The 19,119-nt window shown below is 39.2% G+C and overlaps 1 protein-coding gene across 9 annotated transcripts in view; it reads left to right on the plus strand.

The window, feature by feature from the left end:
- The window catches only part of Rdl (Resistant to dieldrin), a 300,052-nt gene extending 293,573 nt beyond the window's left edge, over positions 1-6,479 (plus strand). For 8 of the 9 annotated variants that reach the window (XM_065236172.1, XM_065236166.1, XM_065236173.1 and 5 more), the window contains one exon: positions 717-6,479. In XM_065236172.1, the coding sequence (XP_065092244.1) occupies positions 717-881 (165 nt within the window). In that variant the 3' untranslated portion in view covers positions 882-6,479. The remainder of the gene's footprint in view (positions 1-716) is intronic. The other variant, XR_010518699.1, reaches the window with a different exon arrangement.
- Positions 6,480-19,119: the final 12,640 nt, after the last annotated feature.

A 19,119-nucleotide genomic window follows, 5' to 3' on the forward strand; every position in this document is an offset into this window, starting at 1 on the left:
CAAAACTACAAATATGTGCAATTTAACGATTACCAAATACCAAATGTTTGGAAGCACCTGCCGGAAAGTGAGACACTAGGTAGAATTGTTCAAAATAATAGCAGTAATTATAATTTGCATTTCAGCTCAATTTTAAGATTTTAAATTTTACATTTATCAAAATTCTAACAATTCCTACCCAATTAACAAATGTACATGATAGTTAAAAATGTTTAAAATATTCGCAGTACATAAAAATTCAAATCAAAAACTGCTATTATTTTGAACAATTTTACCTAGTGTCTCACTTTCCCACAGGTGCTCCAAAAATTTGGTATTTTGTAATCGTAAAATTGAACATATTTGTAGTTTTGTGGCGAAGGTTTCAGCTCAATTGAGTTGACAAAGTTACATCATGTCAAAGTTGACCATTTTGAATGGAAATCGGCATGCGCTGCTATTATATTGAACACAACTGTATATACTGTCACTGCTCAATCGATTTTTGTTTGCAGTAATATCGGTATTGTAACCCCTAGAGAAAATAAAATTAATGTTTGGTTTCAAGTTTGATGACTTGGTCTTTGTACCAACATATCTAATTGAAAAATAAAAATAAATATCATTCCAATTCAACGGCTTTTTTTAGCCTTATCATCGTACACGTAAAGCTTCTGGAACTGGCAGCAATTCTAATGTGATCTATTGCAATCTTCTCTCTCCTTCTCCCGGAACAGGATATCAACAAACTGTTAGGAATTACGCCCTCGGACATCGACAAGTACTCGCGTATCGTCTTTCCGGTCTGCTTCGTGTGCTTCAACCTGATGTACTGGATCATCTATCTGCACGTGAGCGACGTCGTGGCGGATGATCTGGTGCTGCTCGGCGAGGATAAGTAAAGTAGAGCGTGTGTGCGATTTAGGGAAAAAACGAAACCGAAAAAAAAAAATCAACAACAGCAGCAAAAAACAATTCAGAGCGTCATCGTAGGGGCTTGTGTTGAACGAAACTGCACAGTGGCAACACTGAGAAACAACTCACGTTAGACTAACAGAACACACCCAAAAACACACCCAAACACACTCACACACAGTCACGATTAGGACGAAGTTAGAAGATCGGAATGTGTGAGACCAGCGCAGGACAGGACGCGGAAAGGTAAGAGTCCCTGAGGAATGCAAATATAACAACAAAAGTATAAGAAATTTTTAGGATTTATTTTTACCTATTTACAGTTTCGGTTCTTTTTTATACGTATACAAGAGACAAAAAATGGAAGAAAAAAAAAACTAGATTTTATCGTTATTGATGATTAACATTATAGAAAAGGAGGTAACAAGAAATATTCCTAATTCAAACACACACAAAGAAAAAAAAATGAGAAGGACAACATAGAGTTACACACGTGCGGTTGCGTATGTGTTAGAAAATTTAAAATTAAAAAATCGCAAGGAACTAAAAGCAAGGAGGAGAATTTATGACTAGTTTGTAAGCAGTGATGAAAGCTAACTAACAAAACCCAAAAAAAAAAACGATATCTTCAAACAAAAAAGAACACACAAAAAAAAAACTGGTGAATTGAACGAGTCTAGGAACGATTAACGAATTCTGAATTAAAATTGCAGCAAAAATAGCAAGCAACAACAAACAAAATAAGTACACTAACACATTCTCACACAGAGCATACCAGTTAAAGTAAAATTGCGTAGGAAATCAAAAAATAAAAATAAAATAAAGTTTTTGAATTGCAAAAACGTTACAAAAAAAGAAAAAAAAAACTAACACAAGGAAATTTAGAATCCGATTACAAGAAGTTTGGAGCGAAGCGGCTGCAAATGTTTTATATAAGCAAACCCGTAGTAGCGTTTTTTGGTTGTTCTAACTAAACTAAGCAAAGTAAGTACCAAACTCAGACTTAACCCAGAGCGGCTAGGGGTGGTAGTAGTTGGATGCGACGTCGAAGCGAAGTGTGAGCGAGCGCGTTCGTGTGTGACGAATTTTAAAATTGATTTAGTTTTAAGTTTTCATCGGAAACCGCCCTTGGAGAAGCGAGAAGCTGTCTGCTTGCCAACCCGGACGACCTCGGATATTGCCAATCGCCATCTGTTCGGTGGTTTCGGACTCCTCGTCGTAGTTCGGTGCTTTACGGCCAATCGAACCGAAGCATGGGTTCGTCGTTTTTTTTTTGTTAACTCAACTCTCCGCTGCTAGGTGGGGCATTGCGGGGGATTCGAATTGCCCCCGGGGAGCTAGTAAAATGGTAGGACGACGACACGATGATGGTCATAAACTGCCAGAAATCATCTTCCTCGCAGTAAACGAGTTGCCATAGTCAGAGGCTTGGTGTTTCGGACAAAAAAGGGATCCTTCTTATTGGCTGCTACCCGGACCCAAGCTGCCGGGTCGTCGGTGGGATTTTCTAATCAGGAAAAACGGAGCAAAATCCACTCAAGCTGAAACGACACCCCCACGCTGCTGCTGCCGCCAGGAAAGAGATGTTTGAGTGATTTCGGCAAGGGTGCACGGGAGTGGCTCCTGGAAGGGGAGATGTAATCAAGGCTGTGCTACTCGAAAAAAAAGGGCTCCCGGAGGATCCCAACCCGAGCCGAGAGCTTGCCACATCAAATGTTGTCGTAAAATTTGCACAGAATCGAGAGGCAAAGGGAGAAGATTAATCTGATGACTTGCATACATCTAGGCGTATCCCGAGCAGTCGGCACACACACACACGCATACCGAGAGAGCAGGCGATCGGACGGAATAAGTTAATACGACATTAATTATTAATTATTATATTAAAAATTAATTCTCTGAATGCTTCCAATATATTTGCCAAAACAGCAGAAAAATCACGGAGAAAATCCGAACGAGCGTGGATGTGCGTGCCGTGTGCAGTGTGTGGCTACTATTGATTTTTCGCGTTCGGTGCTCTGATTTATGTGGATATGGAAACGTCGCGAGGGAGGGTACCACCAAAGGAAACTGCCTCGTCGATGGACACAGTTCGGTGCGCACAAACACAGTGCGGGAAGTGGAAAATTGTGCGATGGTTGGGGTCTGTCTTTATTTAAATACACTTTAGTTAGGAAATCGTAGCATCGAATTCGACAGCTTCGACTAGCATCAGTGCGGGAGTACCAGGGAGCACCTTGAACATCACAAACAATAAGAAATTAGTTTACAGTGGCATAAGGAAATCCGAAATCAGTTAGTGACAAAGGTGCGAAGCATACGAGCGAACTGCGAGCTGAGTTGGTGCATACGGGCCTCACACAATTGCGGTGGATGTGATAGACTGTGCTGTCATCTAGAGATGATCATCGCATACTTGGTTTTTTTGCGCATTAATATCTGAAAGAATGGCTTCATTTCAATTTTACAACCACTGAAACGTAGTAATTTGTTGCAATATTATCTACCGCAGGTTTCCCGTTTGGTAGATTTACCAATCAAGTCATGAATGGCCTACACTCAAGAATATTTCTAAACAAATAACGATTAAAATTGACTCTATCATAGGTAATCAATGTTTACTCGTTGCTTCGATTAAAATTTATTTAAAAGTTATACTAAGTCCAAATAACTGGGAATAATTCGTTCAGCGTGTATTGCTGTTTTTCCCTTTGACGGATATGAAAATTTAGTGAAAGCGTGGAACTGCTCTGTGATCAAAATCCAACATGCAATACTATAAATCACATGAGATTTCAAAACTAGTTCAATGGTAGCCATTTTGAGTGCCCAAGATCACGCTGGCCACATCCAGCCTAGTTCCAAGTACCCCCGTGGTATTCGCCAGTTTCTGACTATGGTCAAAATCTATCATGCGATAGCTTAAATCACATGACCAGTTCAATGGAAATTATTTGGAGCTCCCAAGACCACACGGGCCACATCCGGACAAGTTCCGGGTACCCCCTGGGAAGGGGACAGTTTCTGACCAGGGTCAAAATCCATCATGTGATACCTCAAATCACATGAGAATTCAAAAATCAGTTCAATGGAAATCATTTGTAGTTTCCAGGGCCACACTGGGCACATCCGGACATGTTCCTGGTACCCCCGGGAAAGTGTCCAATTTCTGACTAGGGTTAAAATCCATCATGAGATATCTCAAATTATGTGACAATTCAAAAATCAGTTCAATACTAATCATTTGGAGTGTCCAGGACCACAAAGGCCGCACCCGGACATGTTCCGGGTACCTCCGGGGAAGTGGTTAGTTCCTGACTATGGTCAAAATCCATAATGAGATCCCTCAAATCACATGAGAATTTAAAATACAGTGCAATGGTAATCATTTGAAGTTTCCAGGGCCACACTGGACACGTGCGGTCATGTTCCGGGTACCCCTGGAGAAGTGTCCAATTTCTGACTAAGGTCAAAATTTATCATGCGATATCTTAAATCATATGACAATTCAAAAATCAGTTCAAAAGTAATCATTTCGAGTGCCCAGGACTACATTGGTCACACCCGGACATGTTCCGGGTAACCCCGGGGAAGAGGTTAGTTCCTGACTATGGTCAAAATGTATCATGCGATACCCCAAATCACATGAGAATTCAAAATATAGTTCAATGGTGATCATTTGAAGTTTCCAGAGCCGCACTGGACACATCCGGACATGTTCTTGGTACCCCCGGAGAAGTGTCCATATTCTGACTAGGGACAAAATCCATCATGCGATATCTCAACAATGACCATTTAAAAATCAGTTCAATAGTAATTATTTGAAGTGCCCAGGACCACAAAGACCGTACCTGGACATGTTCCGGGTACCTCTGGGGAAGTGGTTAGTTCCTGACTATGGTCAAAATCCATCATGAGATCCCTCAAATCCCATGAGAATTCAAAATACAGTTCAATTGTAATCATTTAAAGTTTCCAGGGCCACACTGGACACATCCGGACATGTTCCGGGTACCAACGGAGAAGTGTGCAATATCTGACTAAGGTTAAAATTCATCATGCGATATCTCAAATCATATGACAATCCAAAAATCAGTTCAATAGTAATCTTTTGGAGTGCCAAGGACCACAAAAGCCGCACCCGGACATGTTCCGTGTACCCCCGGGGAAGTGGTTAGTTCCTGACGATGGTCAAAATTTATCATGCGATACCTCAAATCACATGAGATTTCAAAAATCAATTCAATGGAAATCATTTGATGCATCCAAGGCTGGACACATCCGGGCATGTTCCTGGTACCTCCAGAGAAGTGTATAATTTCTGTCTAAGGTCAAAATCCATCATGCGATATCTCAAATCATATGACAATTCAAAAATTAGTTCAATACTAATCATTTGGAGTGGTTTGGGGAAGTGATTAATTCCTGACGATGGTCAAAATCTATCATGCAATACCTCAAATCACATGAGAATTCAAAATACAGTTAAATGGTAGCCATTTGGAGACACTGGCCATTATAGCATTTCCAGGCCAAATAGCAAAAACATTTTTCAATTTCAAACTCGACCTTCTCCGGATGGCATAAAACTTTTCATAATTCTAGATATAGCTGGAATTGGGGCGTAACAACTTTTGTAAACAATTACTTCTGTGGATGATTTCCAGGATTTCAATGCACGCCCACGCAAACTAATACAACCATCAGGTATGGGAAGACTTCCCCTACCTGTTGGTGGAGTATATTTGCGTGGGCGAGCTTTGACTTTCTAGAAATGAATGTTTACAAAAACTGTTACACACTAATTCCAGCTCTATCGTGAATTGTTGATTATGGTTAATCATTCACATTTGAGCTACAATTGGGCCATTTTGAATTTCGCAAAAAAACTTCAAAAATGCGTATTCGATATTTTCCAAATTTTTAACTTTAGGACTAAGAAAGGATTTTTCTGGAAAATCTGAAGAAATCTCCGAATCTGAATGAACTTCCAAAGCAAGATGAAAGAAGATATTCTAGAGCAGGGTTGCTTCCAATCACTAGCTATAAAAATCATGTTTTTCGGAATTATAAAACCGTTATTATGTTATTATGATATTTTGAAACTGTAAGTTAAAAGAAGAGGTTGTAAAGTATGTGTTTGACACATGAAACCTGTCAATTTCGCTTTCAGAGTGTCACAATCAGCGATTTTATGATTCGTGAGCGTTCACTCAGAGTGAGCGCTCGCGAGTCGTAAAATCACTGATTGTGACTCTCTGAAAGCGAATTTGACTGGTTTTATGAGTTAAACACTTGTCTATCAACCTCTTATTGTACCTTAGAAGTACAAAATATCATAATAACATCTAATGATTCCAAAATTCCTATAATCATTTTTTATAGCAAGAGAATAGAAGCAAGCCTTTTTTGGAGGAAGTTTGAAGAAAGTTCTAAGCAAAGTCGGGAAAAAACATCCAAAGAACATCCAAGACAAATATTGAGAAAATTTTGGAAGAAAATTAAAGAAACTTTCGGAAAAATTCAGATTACACTAGCTAGAAACGGCTAGAAAAAGCTCAGAAAAATCTTCCAATAGAAGTCTGAAAAAAGTTTAAAGAAACGTCCTGGAGAAGACGGAAGAAGCTTTCTGGAGATGCTGGAAGAAAGCTTCTGAGGTAGTTTGGAAGATACTTCTGAAGAAAGTTGGAAGCTTCTCCCGGTGGAAACCAAAGGGACAGTCAAATTAAGCTTCTAGGAGAAGTTGGGAAACCATTCCGGGAGAAAAAGATTCATGAGGGATGCCGAAAGAAATTCTGGTAGATTCTTCTAGGGAAAGATAGTACACAATTCCGTAAAAAGACAGAAGAACCTTTCGTGCGAAGCCAGAACAAGCTTCCGAGGGAAGTCGAAATAATTTTCCGGGAGAAATCCGAAAATAACTTAAGGGGTGATCTGGAAGAACATTCCTGGGAAAATTGGAGGACACTTTCAAGCAGAGTGTCACAATATCAGCTTCAATCAACATAATGGATGTGACGAAGAGACTGCTTGCTTTCTTTTCCCGTTGAAGTCGAACAGCTTCGCAGTCGGCGTCTACAATCAAATTTTCAATCACTTGTCTCTCTTTCTCCCGTCGTTTCATTGGTCTTTGTTCAATGCTTCGGTGAAGCGGACTTTGATAGTTTCGTCTTTCATAACTTGAAGATTACACGTTATATGTTTAATTAATCGTCCATCCACGTATTTATCTTCAAAAAAGTAACGAAAATGGGACATAACGCATATCAAAAAAACTTATAGAGCGATAATAGAATGTCGGTGAAAGGGACTGAAAGCCATAATGAAGTTTCGTTTCAACTCCATAATCGCTGTTACTTTAATTGAAAGCGATGAGCAAAGCAACGAAGAGAAAATACACGGCCAGCTTTTCATTCTAAGCGTGTTTCTTTTTCAATTTCGTTTCGGTTTAATAGTCTAGCTAAGCTTTGTAGAAATGAAACGTTGAACACGTTGTATGAATGAAACAAAACTTGAACTCATTTTAGAGCTTAGAAAATGTAGAACCCTGATTTCAAAGTAATAATTAAATAAATTTTTGAAAGTTAAAAATGGTACATGATGGACCTTTTTGGTCGCATTAGAAGATAAAAGTATTTCGCGATTCACAGGAATTACCGAGATGAGCCTTCAGCTAGCTGTTTCTTGATTCCTGGGTAGCCAAATATTCAGCAAGATAAAAGCTCCTCACAATATTTTTCTCTGATATATGAGAGCGGAAGGCAATAATCATTTTTATATAATAATCTCACCAAATGGTATTCTGAAGAACCTTATCAGGATATTGGTATGAAGTTTTAAATCGGTACAAATTCTGATGAATCAGTATACCTGGCAACACTTAGCTCAACTTTTCAAATAGTAAATTGATCGATTCTCTTTCGTCAAACCCTTGAAGTTAGCGACGCCGGTGGTGTAGTGGTAAGCGTGATTACCTCTCACCCCAGCAGGCCTGGGTTCAATCCCAGTCGGCGCCGCCGGGATGTTCTGAGGCATAACATTTCTGATCACACCTTTCTTCGGAAGGGAAGTAAAGCCGTTGGTCCCCGGTTCATGAGTCGATACGTAGGGTCCAGGTGTGGGAGCTGCCTCCATGGCGTCGGTAGCATTGGTGCTCAGCACGGAAAACAAGATCTACGGAAAACAAATCAAAGATAAAAAAAATAAAACCCCTGAAGTTCTTTAACATTAAATGACGTTCCCAAATCTTGCAGGAAGTTTATTGTAATACCGCATAGGCAAGTAGATCTCTGACCAGAGGCGCGAGGTTGGACAGATGGGACATGCCAAATGCTCAAAAATACCTGGGTGGAGCAAACAAAGCTTTGTCCCACCCATTATTTTATAGAGAACATAGTTAAAAGCCTGAAATTCCGGCTAAAGTGCTAATACGATGAGAAAAGATCGACGAATTCTCATCTGACGTTACCTTAACGCATGATGGATTTAGACTCTAAGTAGCAAGAAAGTGGGGCCGATGGGTTCCTGGAACGTGGCCGGATGTGGCCAATATTACTGCAATTGAACTGGTTTTTCAATTCTCATGTCATTTGTCAGTGTCACATGATGGGTTTCATTCATTTCAGCCCGCATTTAGTTTCAAGCCATACATCTCCGAAACATCACGATTCCAAGAATATTCAAAAGTTCTATTAGACCATAGTATATAGTCCCACTCATATCTTTGAAGAAGGACGCGCCTCTGACTCTGGCAAACTACTACTTTGTGCTCTAAGCAGAAATGAGGACCGCTGAAGTTCGTAGAGGTTTGTTAAACTTTTGCTATACTGTTTGCTCTCCTAAGAAATTTCATACACATTTTCAAAATTCCCTGCACTTCTTTTTATCTTACGTAGCCTTGAATTGCTATGTAATTCGCTTAGGTTATACACAGTTTACTGCACTTTTACGTTTCTCGGTGATTTTCCGTGCAGTTCCACAAATTTTCCTGAGCTTGTACGCAATTCCGTGACATATTCCAAGTCCCTTATACTTCAACAGTGTGGCTGAATATTAAAAGAAGCTGTTTACGAACTTCCCTTGCATAAAACAGTATTGAGTTAACTTCTGTGAAGTTTCCCAAACAAGGATAAAGTATCCACTTTTACGAAATATCCTGATTCAAAATTTCTAGAATTTATACGAAGTTCTCTAAAGTCCTATGAAGTTTCTAAAATGTTTACGAAGCTTTCTGAACTTCTAGTATGTTTCTTGAACTTCTAAGAAGTACTTGAAGTTAAAGAGAAATCCTTGAACTTCAACTTTAGGGATAATATTTCTGAAGTTCAATCAAGTTCTGCAAAGATCACGAAAATTTTACATATTTTCATAAGCTTTTGCTTCTTTCGTTGAACTTTAAAAAAAATTTCTGCACTTTTACAAAGTTGTTGAGCTTCTTCAAAATTAGCTGAACTGTAAAAAAAAGTGCCGCCCTTCTAGAAAGTTTCCTATACTTCTACGCAGTTACCTAAACTTCTACTAAGTTTCCTGGAGATCTACGAAGTTTTTTGAAGATCTACGGAGTATCCTGGAGATCTACAAAGTTTCTTGAAGATCTGCGAAGCTTAATAAAGTAAAACACCGTATCTTAAAGTTCTATACCGTTCCCAGAACTTTTACGAAGTTCCTCGAACTGCCACGATCTTCTCTGAACTTCTGCAACGATTCAATTTTAAGAATCTGAACAACCCCCATCGCAAGTTTGAAAGTAACGGTGAAGACATGGGAAGACGTTTCGTCCATCTCGATGAAGATTTTTACTAAATATATCTGGCATCAGTCTTGTAAGCGGTCACGGTAGTCGACACATTTTCTGTGATAATCGACTGCCTTTGAATCCGACACTTGCAAAACAAGCTATCATAGTACATTACCAAACTCAAATGTCATTTGACAGGCTCTGTCATACGACACTGTCGCCGAAGACCGTAACGAATGTTTGTATTTTAGTTTTTTCTCATAATAAGAGCTGCTGATGTTGTGCTTGTGTGAATTCTGAAAATATCAAGCAATGATGTCCAAGGAATAACATTTTTGATCAGAAATGGTTTAATTTACACCAAACTGAGGAATTAGAACGAAATCACTCATGTCATATGATAGTTATTTTATAATTTTCTTTTTGCTCGAATGTTATTCTACCGGTTGTGTTGTGTGAGAAAGACGACGGTAGAGCATGAGAGTACGAATAAAAACAGACTGTTGCGCATGACAACGAAGCGAGTGTCGTAAAAAAACGTCAACAGGTTCAACCCCTGTCTGGCATCCCTGCTCGGTACGCTGTTTCCCATCCGATTGTCACTTGTGAACGGCATTCAGCATGGTTGGTTTCTTGCGACACTGATGGAGAAATTATCATTGGGACTCGCATCTTATCAATTAGCCGACTAGATGCACGATGTGACAATTTTTTTTCCTTGATTTGTTTTCCGTACTGAGCACCAATGCTACCGACGCCAGAGAGGCAGCTCCCACACCTGGACCCTACATATCGACCCATCAACTCATGAACCGGGGACTAACGGCTGTACTTCCCTTCCGAAGGAAGGCGTGATCAGAGATGTTATGCCTCAGAACATCCCGGCGGCGCCGACTGGGATTGAACCCAGGCCTGCTGGGGTGAGAGGTAATCACGCTTAACACTACACCACCGGCGCCACTAACGATGGGACAATATTCTTAATAATTATAGGTCATGGGGGCGACCCCGACGTAGTAATTAGCATCCATACCTCTCACGTCAAAGTCACGAGTTCAAATCTCACCCCGGACAAGTCACGAATGACCATAATTTAAAAAAGAAATATATTGTTGCAATATACATGAGGTAGGGCAGACTACCTATGGGCTGTTGGCTAAAACGCAAACACTGGGAAAATGTACACCAACGAAATCAAAACTGAGGTTGCATTGACGATTGCATTGATTTATTGCTGCCGGCATAGTTTCGTCCTGCCTAACCCCATCTCCTATCTCTCTTCGGCCTTTCCTGCTCTTACTTTCCTACATCTTTTCTCTTCTTCTTTCCGCTTACATTTTCTTAAAAGTACTCACTCAATGCTGCTGGGTGCACCCTTACCGCCGCTGGATTACCCCACTGATGTTCCTGCGGCTCGTTCGTCTGACCTGCTCCACACGCACAGCACAATGGCCACCCGTTGTCTTCCGTTTTTTAGAGTCCGGTTCGGACAACCCTCTTCCGTCGTGTCTACGATGTCCTTGTCAGAATTACGCAACAGCCCAGACGCACTGGCCCTCGTGCAGCTGAGTAGTCCGACCTGCGGAATAGCAAAACAGAACAAAAGGCCCTGGGGCGCATTTCGCCTTAGTTTTCATGTGGTGACGCTTGGTGTGAAGCGACTTACTTCTCTCGCAGAGTTTCTTCACCGGTAGTGTCTGTCCGGGAGATTGTATTTTGGCGCCGTTGCCTTGGCCTGAGCACACTTTAGAGAGGAGAGTGTGAGTTTTCCTACCTTCATTTTCTAAGATTAGCTTACCGGTTAACCTGTCGTCGGCAAGCTTCAACGACGTTTGATCAAATGCACGGTTGGTTGTTGGATCGACCATCCGGGTGCGTTTTTCCTTCGATCGCGCACAGTTGATCGCGCCCGAAACCACAGTTTTCACACACTGCCAAATTTCATTCACGGATAACCGCGATGATGGACCACGCCGTTTTGCGTGCTACTTTTTAACGGGTGCACTTTTATTCTGGCTCCCTTTATGCTGTGGCTGATGTTTACTGTGCTGGTACGTGTGTGTGTGCGTGCGGAAGCGTTGTCAGCAACGTCAATGTGGAATGATGGGCAAGATAATTTTCGCTTTTCTTTGCTTTTCAAGCGATGCAGCCCATGTGGCATAATTTGCTTATGCACGCTCACGAGAGATTAGGCATCAATAACGCCATACCCAAATTCTTATAAGCGGATTGATACTACCCAAAACTAAACGTAACAATATATATAGGGCATCTAATTTTAAATCCACTCATCTACTTTTGAACGGCAAAGCTGCTCCACTTTATCAAGTTGTTTATTTGCAAAGGTTCAATTGCTGTAGCTTTACGGAGCCAAAGTTCGTTTTCTAAATATCTGTCCGTTTTCCCTCAATTCAGTCGCAATTCCTCCACAATCTAGTGGCTAGCTTGTGGTTTGCGTTTTCCAGGCAGGCAAACTAATCCTATGCGCATTATTTTGGCATTGTTAATATGTTTATACATGGCTTAAATTCAGCATCCAACTCAGCACTCAGTTTTAAAGTCTGTATGCCATCTTGACGATTAATGGAAGGCCAACCTATAGCTAACTTCATCCACGCTTAGATTTGTTTCCTCATCACGTGAATTTTCTGTCGAGATTTTTTGCACAGTCGAATACCCGACAAAAAGTTCTCAGCAACCAAACGTAGCTTTAGTTGAGAGCTCAGTACAATTTGTTTGTTGAGAATGTGTCGAAGCCACATTGGAATAGATCAAAATCAAAACCAGCAAACATCCGCAAGCAAATCGAAAACAATGGAGGGATGATTGAAAATAAATTCTAAATTTATAACGTAATCCAACTGAACCAAAGAAGGGTTGATAAGTCGTTCGAGTTCTGTTTTTACGTTTAGACAGAGTAGACAGTTACAGAAATGAAAATGTAAAATTAACATACACACAAACACACGCAAAATCACGATAGCACGATTCCATGGCATCGATGGCTATTGGACGAATGTCTCGTTCTCACCAATGCTTGGTAGTCTAAGGCTACCAAATGAGAGAGAGAGAGAGAGAGAGCGTGAGATCCGTCCTACAGCCATCGGTTAATTTGTGTTAGTGTCGGTGCTCTGGCTGCCGTTCCTGCGAGCTGGGTGTACTGAAGTATTTGATTATAGACCCCTCGGATTGCTTAAGCGTTAGTGTGCTGAAATGGGTACCTTTACGTATTAGTGCAAGAAAATTGTGTACATACGGTCGGTTTTTTGCACTTATATACTTAGAGCTACCCATTTTGGAATACGAACACTAAAGCAATCAGAGAGGTTTATATGCGTAGGTGCCATTCTTAGGGAGGCAAAGCACTTGTGCCAATCCTCCTTGCTCAATAGCTAGCGGAATTCTAAAAAAGAACAGGGTGTGAGAAATCGTTAGCACTTCTCTCTCCCCCAAATATTCGATCCAAGTTGGCGTTTTTGTTTACGTGTCTTATGTTTTGAATTTTTCGATTAATTTGCGTCGATTCAAGAATCGATCAACTTGTTTCGCTTACCACTGCGACCTGAGCGGTGGATTTTCATTGTTGATGAATACAATTTTAAGTTCATTCAGTGAATTAAAAAATATAATAGTCAATATTGCGAAAGTTACTCTCTGGATGCCGTAGTAAGCGAAAGAAGTTAATCGATTTTTAACCGTCGCGCAAACATAAGTCCTTTGCAAGACCGTTATTCCCCATTCAAACTACATCCTATATTGTGTGCTATAGCCTGGGCTGTCATCTGATCACTCAATGCGCGAAATGTACTGATTTTCTGAAATGAACAAAGTGAGAATCAAGCAAACAAAAAAAAAATTGCTTGTCTTTCATCCTGCACAAGTGTAAAGCAACGGAGAAGAGAAGACAGACACACACCCAGAAAGTACGAAAGCTCAATGTGTAGCCATCGCTCCGACGGCTCCGACGCAAAGAGCGCGACTCAGTGTAGGGTTGCAAATGGTCAAAATTCTTCTTCGTTACGCCCTTCTTCACCTCCTATGCAGGCAGTCGTGGTAATCAAAGTCTGCAAATAATTCAAAGAAGACATTAGCGCTTGTTGTATTATATTCGCTCCCTGCGCCGCACGGAGTGTACCGCTCATTGTGTGGATCGCTTTCTCATAGATTAGTTGGAAAAGAGTGTGCGAAGTAAATGGGAGAACACTCTTTGTTGAGTGTTGTGAGATGCATGCACAAAGTTGCTTTGCTAACGCTCTGTGGTGCTTTCCAGCCCTGGCTATAGCCTATCTTGATATCAGGATTCGTACACCTCGACCAACAAATGAAAGGGGCTATCAGCTTTTGTAAACAACACTAGTAATACCCTTTTCGCTCAAACCGAAGCTCACCAATGGAAACCAGCAACACTATCGGGTAGGAGAAATTCTCTCCTTCCCGATAGTGTTGCTGGTTTGTGTAGGTGAGCTTAGGTTCACGCGAAAGGGGCATTAAATGATTGGTTTACAAAAGCTGATGGGCCCTTATCAATTGTTTGTCGAAACATCTAGTTTTCACTGGAAATATCAAGTGTTAAGTGAAAATCGTGACTTTTATCGTCGATTTCGCACGAACTTCATGCCACTTCGGCGCCCCTTTTTGCTTTGTTTGGATGTTTTGGGAAATCACTTCGGTACATCCAGCTGTCACGGCGGTGCACACAAAACATGCTTCCAGCATCTAGTTAAAATCGTTTCAATGCTGTTGTTCCACATGCGCATTCGGGAATAATTTTTTTTTCACACGCGTGCAAAACACGAATGTAAACAATGCAGCAGCAGCAGCAGCAGCAGCAGCATCAGTATGGCACAATAGGCGTGTCGTCACGATCAACGACTAAGGAAATCCAGGAAAAACGCTCGAAAAAAAGGATTCAAAAGTACTAATGTTAAGGCAAACCAAAACAACCCTAGCAAATAACACACAAGTGAAAGAAAACAAGCGTAAAATTAAGATATTTACTCGTCAAATATCTGTAGATTATGTGTCTTTTCACTCGTTTCAATTGAAGTTGTTTTTCAATTGAAACAGACATAATGAGAAAAAAAAATATGAAAACAGAACTGCTCAATTATTTTTCACGAGGAAAAAGTAAACAAACAATGTGAATAAGTAATTTTTTAATAAGAAAAGACAAGAATAACAAAAAATTGCATATTTATACTTTTAATTTGTAGTTTACGAGGTAAAAACCGAAAACAAAAAAAAATAATTCTAGAGAGTTGCGAAAACAGATTTAATAAGTGACAGTTATTATAAAACACCTGACGCAAAGAATGCAATACACCTAAGGTTCTTACCATACTGAGCAAACAGCCCGAGACGTAGGTCGTAAATCAATATCAACATGCTCCGGGGCAACGAGGGAGAACAAGTCGTGTTAAAGTTTTAATAAATTACCAACCAACCCAAAGCAAACGAAAGTCAACCGCTACGATACGAGATGAAGCAAATCAGCAAAACAAAAGATCACTTAATACAAGTAGTTGTTCACACACAAAAAAAAAACGACAAGTAAACGCGTTTATTCAATTCAAACCAAGTATAAACAATTAGAGGAAAATCAAACTATGGAAATGACGTAAGGAACAGTACTACCACAAATAATATGGCACCACATTTTTCCAGCGAATTTTAAGTTTGACAGTTGTGATCGAAAGTCGAAACACACGGTGATTGTTTCACCCTCACTCGCCTTGCACTGTGATACGTTGCCATTTGTTACTGGCAGCACTGTTGTCGCTAGCTGACACGGCTGTCACGCTGCAGCAGGGTTGCCAGAACTTCCCGGTGTTCATACAGTTTATCGAAAAAAAAAAGATATTAACAAAAGAAACGATCCCCTATCTTCCAAAATCATCCATTTTCGGTTTTGTCATGCATCACGAAAGACTTGAATGTTACACCCGAACAAAACGTAAGTAAACATACGCACCTATAGACAAAGTTGACTACAGAGTAGAGTTACGATTATTGGTCCACGGTCCAAGGCGTTTCTGTATTAGTACCGTTTTTCGCTTCAGTAGTTAAGCTCTTCCAATAGGCACAATTTTTTCCTTGCGGCAAAGAAACCGATGTTAGTAAAATAGAGAAATACACTCAAAAAAGAGAGAGAGAGAGAGAGAAAAAAAACGCGTAGACGATTATATTTAAGTCTTTTCAACATTCCCTTTTTCCATTCCTCCGCCAACTAGTTTTCTGTAAATACTTTTCCGAGAGGCAAAATCGCGATTTAATTTACTAGAAGAAAAAAAAAACCGAACGGATCATACCGAGAAGCAACGCAACTGGAATTCGAAACACTTTAACCACTTCTAACACTGCATTTAAATTTCAACATACACACGATAAAAGAAGCAACACATACACATACACACGAAATGTTTTCTTCTCAAATGACAACAACGTTAAGTACGACTAAAATCAAAAATCGGACGTGTAAGGAAAGGATGTGATTGATTTTACTGAAATCAGAACAAGAGTTAAGTTAAAAACGAGCAACCAAAAAAAAAACAGTAGTGAAATTCAAAAACAGATGTATAAGTAAGTGTTAAATACTCACTGTACTTAACTATAAGAATTTAAGGGAAAAAACAAGAAAAAATACAAAAAAGAGCAAAAGTAAATAAAATATATACACAATATATGAATATATGAGGAAAAAAATAAAAAAGTATATATATCGCAACACAAGAAAAATTCTAAATAAATATAAATTTTTTATATAGGAATGTAATATGCAACAAAATAAAAGAAAAAATTCAATAAAGAATGCAAAAATATCGTTCATATTATATTTGTAAATATTTTAGTTCGAAAAAATGACTCACCCTAATGTACATTCAACTTCAATGCACAAACAAAAGGATAAAAGAAATTCAGACTAGCATAAAAGAATTATATAAAAGAAAATAACTTCAAGAAAGCAAGCAAAACAAAAAAAAACACTCACACGCGAAAGCATAAACGATATTCAAAAGAACGCTCCAGATTCTTTTCAAAACTCGAAAACCTACTCACACAAACACACACGCGCAGACGCAAAACAGCAGAGAGCAATTCAAGTTAGCGAGAGAGAGAAAGAGAGAGAGAGAGAGAAAGCAAACTCTTCCGATGGCGAGTGTTGCTGTACACCTTTGTCGATTGTTGGCAGTAGCCTCCATCATGTTCCACGCGGGAACATTTTGCGGATACTGTCCCGTCGAACAGAAGAGAAGAAACACAAAACAAAACAAAAAAACGTCGCCTTGGAAACAAAAAGCAGCCATTAGTTCAATATACGAATTACCAGCATTACCGGACAACAAAGCAGAAAACTAGCAGAAGCCAGAAGTTTATTCCAAATAGACTCGATACCCCCAGAAACTAAGAATTAACAAATACACAAACACATACGCTCTGAAATAAAAACAAAAAAAAATATAAGGAGAAGAAGCAACCTGTGCAGCAGTAAAATCTTGTAAGCGAAAATAAAACAAGTAAAACACACACACAAACACACACTCACACACGTACTAGAATATTTATTGTTATGATAAATAAAAACAATGAAAAAAAAAAAGCAGAATATTATTTGTTTTGTTTAGGTGAAACCAATATATACGTTTTCATTTATTATTCCGTTGAGTACTTTTAAAACAAGAAGCAAAGCAGAAAAATAGAGAAAATGCCGAAAAGAGTAAGCGAAATAAGCAACCGAAACGAAAACAAGCAAACTAAAAAAAAAAAAAACACGGGAAAAACCAGAGAGAAAATAAAAACTCACATTTGAAATTGATAGGCAGAGAAAGGAAGCAAGAAAACAAAAACATGTAACGTTTCGACAAAAAAAAAGTTATAAGAAAAAATGGAAAATAAACAATTTAAATAAAAAAAATTAAAAAAAAAAAACGTTTGTGTTGGTTTATACATTTTATCCGAACAATTTCTTATAGGCCAACTGATCATTGACCATCTTGGGACTATCTGATGATCTATCACGCTGCAGCAAACGTGGGGTTGCAGTTTCACTGTTTTGTGTGACCTGATAAAGTAGAATATCGCTCGTTAGGCTATCTTTATAAGTGGGCTACCTTCTTAGTTGAGCCAACCTAAATCGAAGTGTTAAAAAAATTTCATCTGTCATCTGCAAACAACTCGAGTGAAGCCAATTTTCCTTCACCATTAGCTATTCTTTCTCCAAATCCTTGACCAGCACCAGCGACGAGTAGAACTTGGGCCGACTGGAAAAAAAGTGACCTGCAAGGTGAATGAGAACGACCCAAATTTGAGTTTAATTCTCTCATATATCAAAAAAAGTGCAGGAACTCAACGATGAGTAAATTTGCCTCATGTTTTCCAGGATTGGACAGGAAAAACCTCCCGAATATGAGATAAGTAAAAATTGTATTCAATCATGTTGCAAACGCGTGTATTTGTGAAATAATAGAAACAATTCAAGTTTGTATGCGTAAGCTCAGCCTATTTGATGGAGGTTTTCTGATATACCTGGATATTTTTAAAGATAAATTGAACTATTTCAGAATTCACCCACCTTTGCCATTGCTAAATGAAATATTTTTAAAATCAAAAGGTTCCTCAATTTTCACACGTTGTTTCACAAGTATTTGAGAATATTCTGCGATAATTTCAGCCTATTTGATGAAGGTATTCAGATATATCTTGGTATTTTTAAAGATAATTAGATAACTCCATAAACTTCGGCAGAACTTCCCTGAACTTCGGTAGAACTTCTCTGAACTTTGGCAGGACTTCACTGAACTTCGGCAGGAGATTTATTTTATATTGCTTTCTCAATTTAGGGTAATCCAAACAGTCAGTTTTGCATTTCCCTGTTTGGATTACCCTAGACAGAGAAAGCCACATAAAATAAATCTTCATGCGTACCAGTTGAAAAATCTAATAAATCACTTCGGCAGGATTTCCCTGTACATAAGTAGGCCTTCCCTGAACTTCGGCAAGACTTCCCTGAGCATTAGCAAGACTTTCCTGAACTTGGAATCTTTGAATTGAAGTTGTAATGTCAGTAGTAGAACTATTATAATTATACAATAATATTGTGTTTACGAATACGATCAAAATTTCGAAACTTCTCATTTTCCTAATATGCAATGCTTGTTGGTATTGGTGCATTTTGAATTTGGGTTTGGTTCGAACGGGTGTGGATTCAGTATCAACGGAAAAGCATTAACTTTCACCTTAATGGCGTCCATCTGCGGTTACAATACAAATTCGGTAAGATTTAATTCTTGTTGTGCTCTACACCCAACTTACTAAGCACGTTTTCACAACTCTGTGTTTCCCTGTTTCGTTAGGTTTTTTTTTCGCTAAGTTAAAAAAAAAACACTACCTGTCTGTTAGGTTCCGATTCAACACATTGTAGTTTCATTTTTATACCTATGATCTTGACTTTTTTACCTAGGGGATGAGTACTTAGCGGGTTCTAGCGGGTT

Source organism: Ochlerotatus camptorhynchus, unplaced genomic scaffold (genome assembly GCF_037179485.1).
Source record: "Ochlerotatus camptorhynchus isolate MF236.1 unplaced genomic scaffold, CSIRO-AGI_Acam_v1.1 ptg000530l, whole genome shotgun sequence".
Classification (NCBI taxonomy): domain Eukaryota; kingdom Metazoa; phylum Arthropoda; class Insecta; order Diptera; family Culicidae; genus Ochlerotatus; species Ochlerotatus camptorhynchus.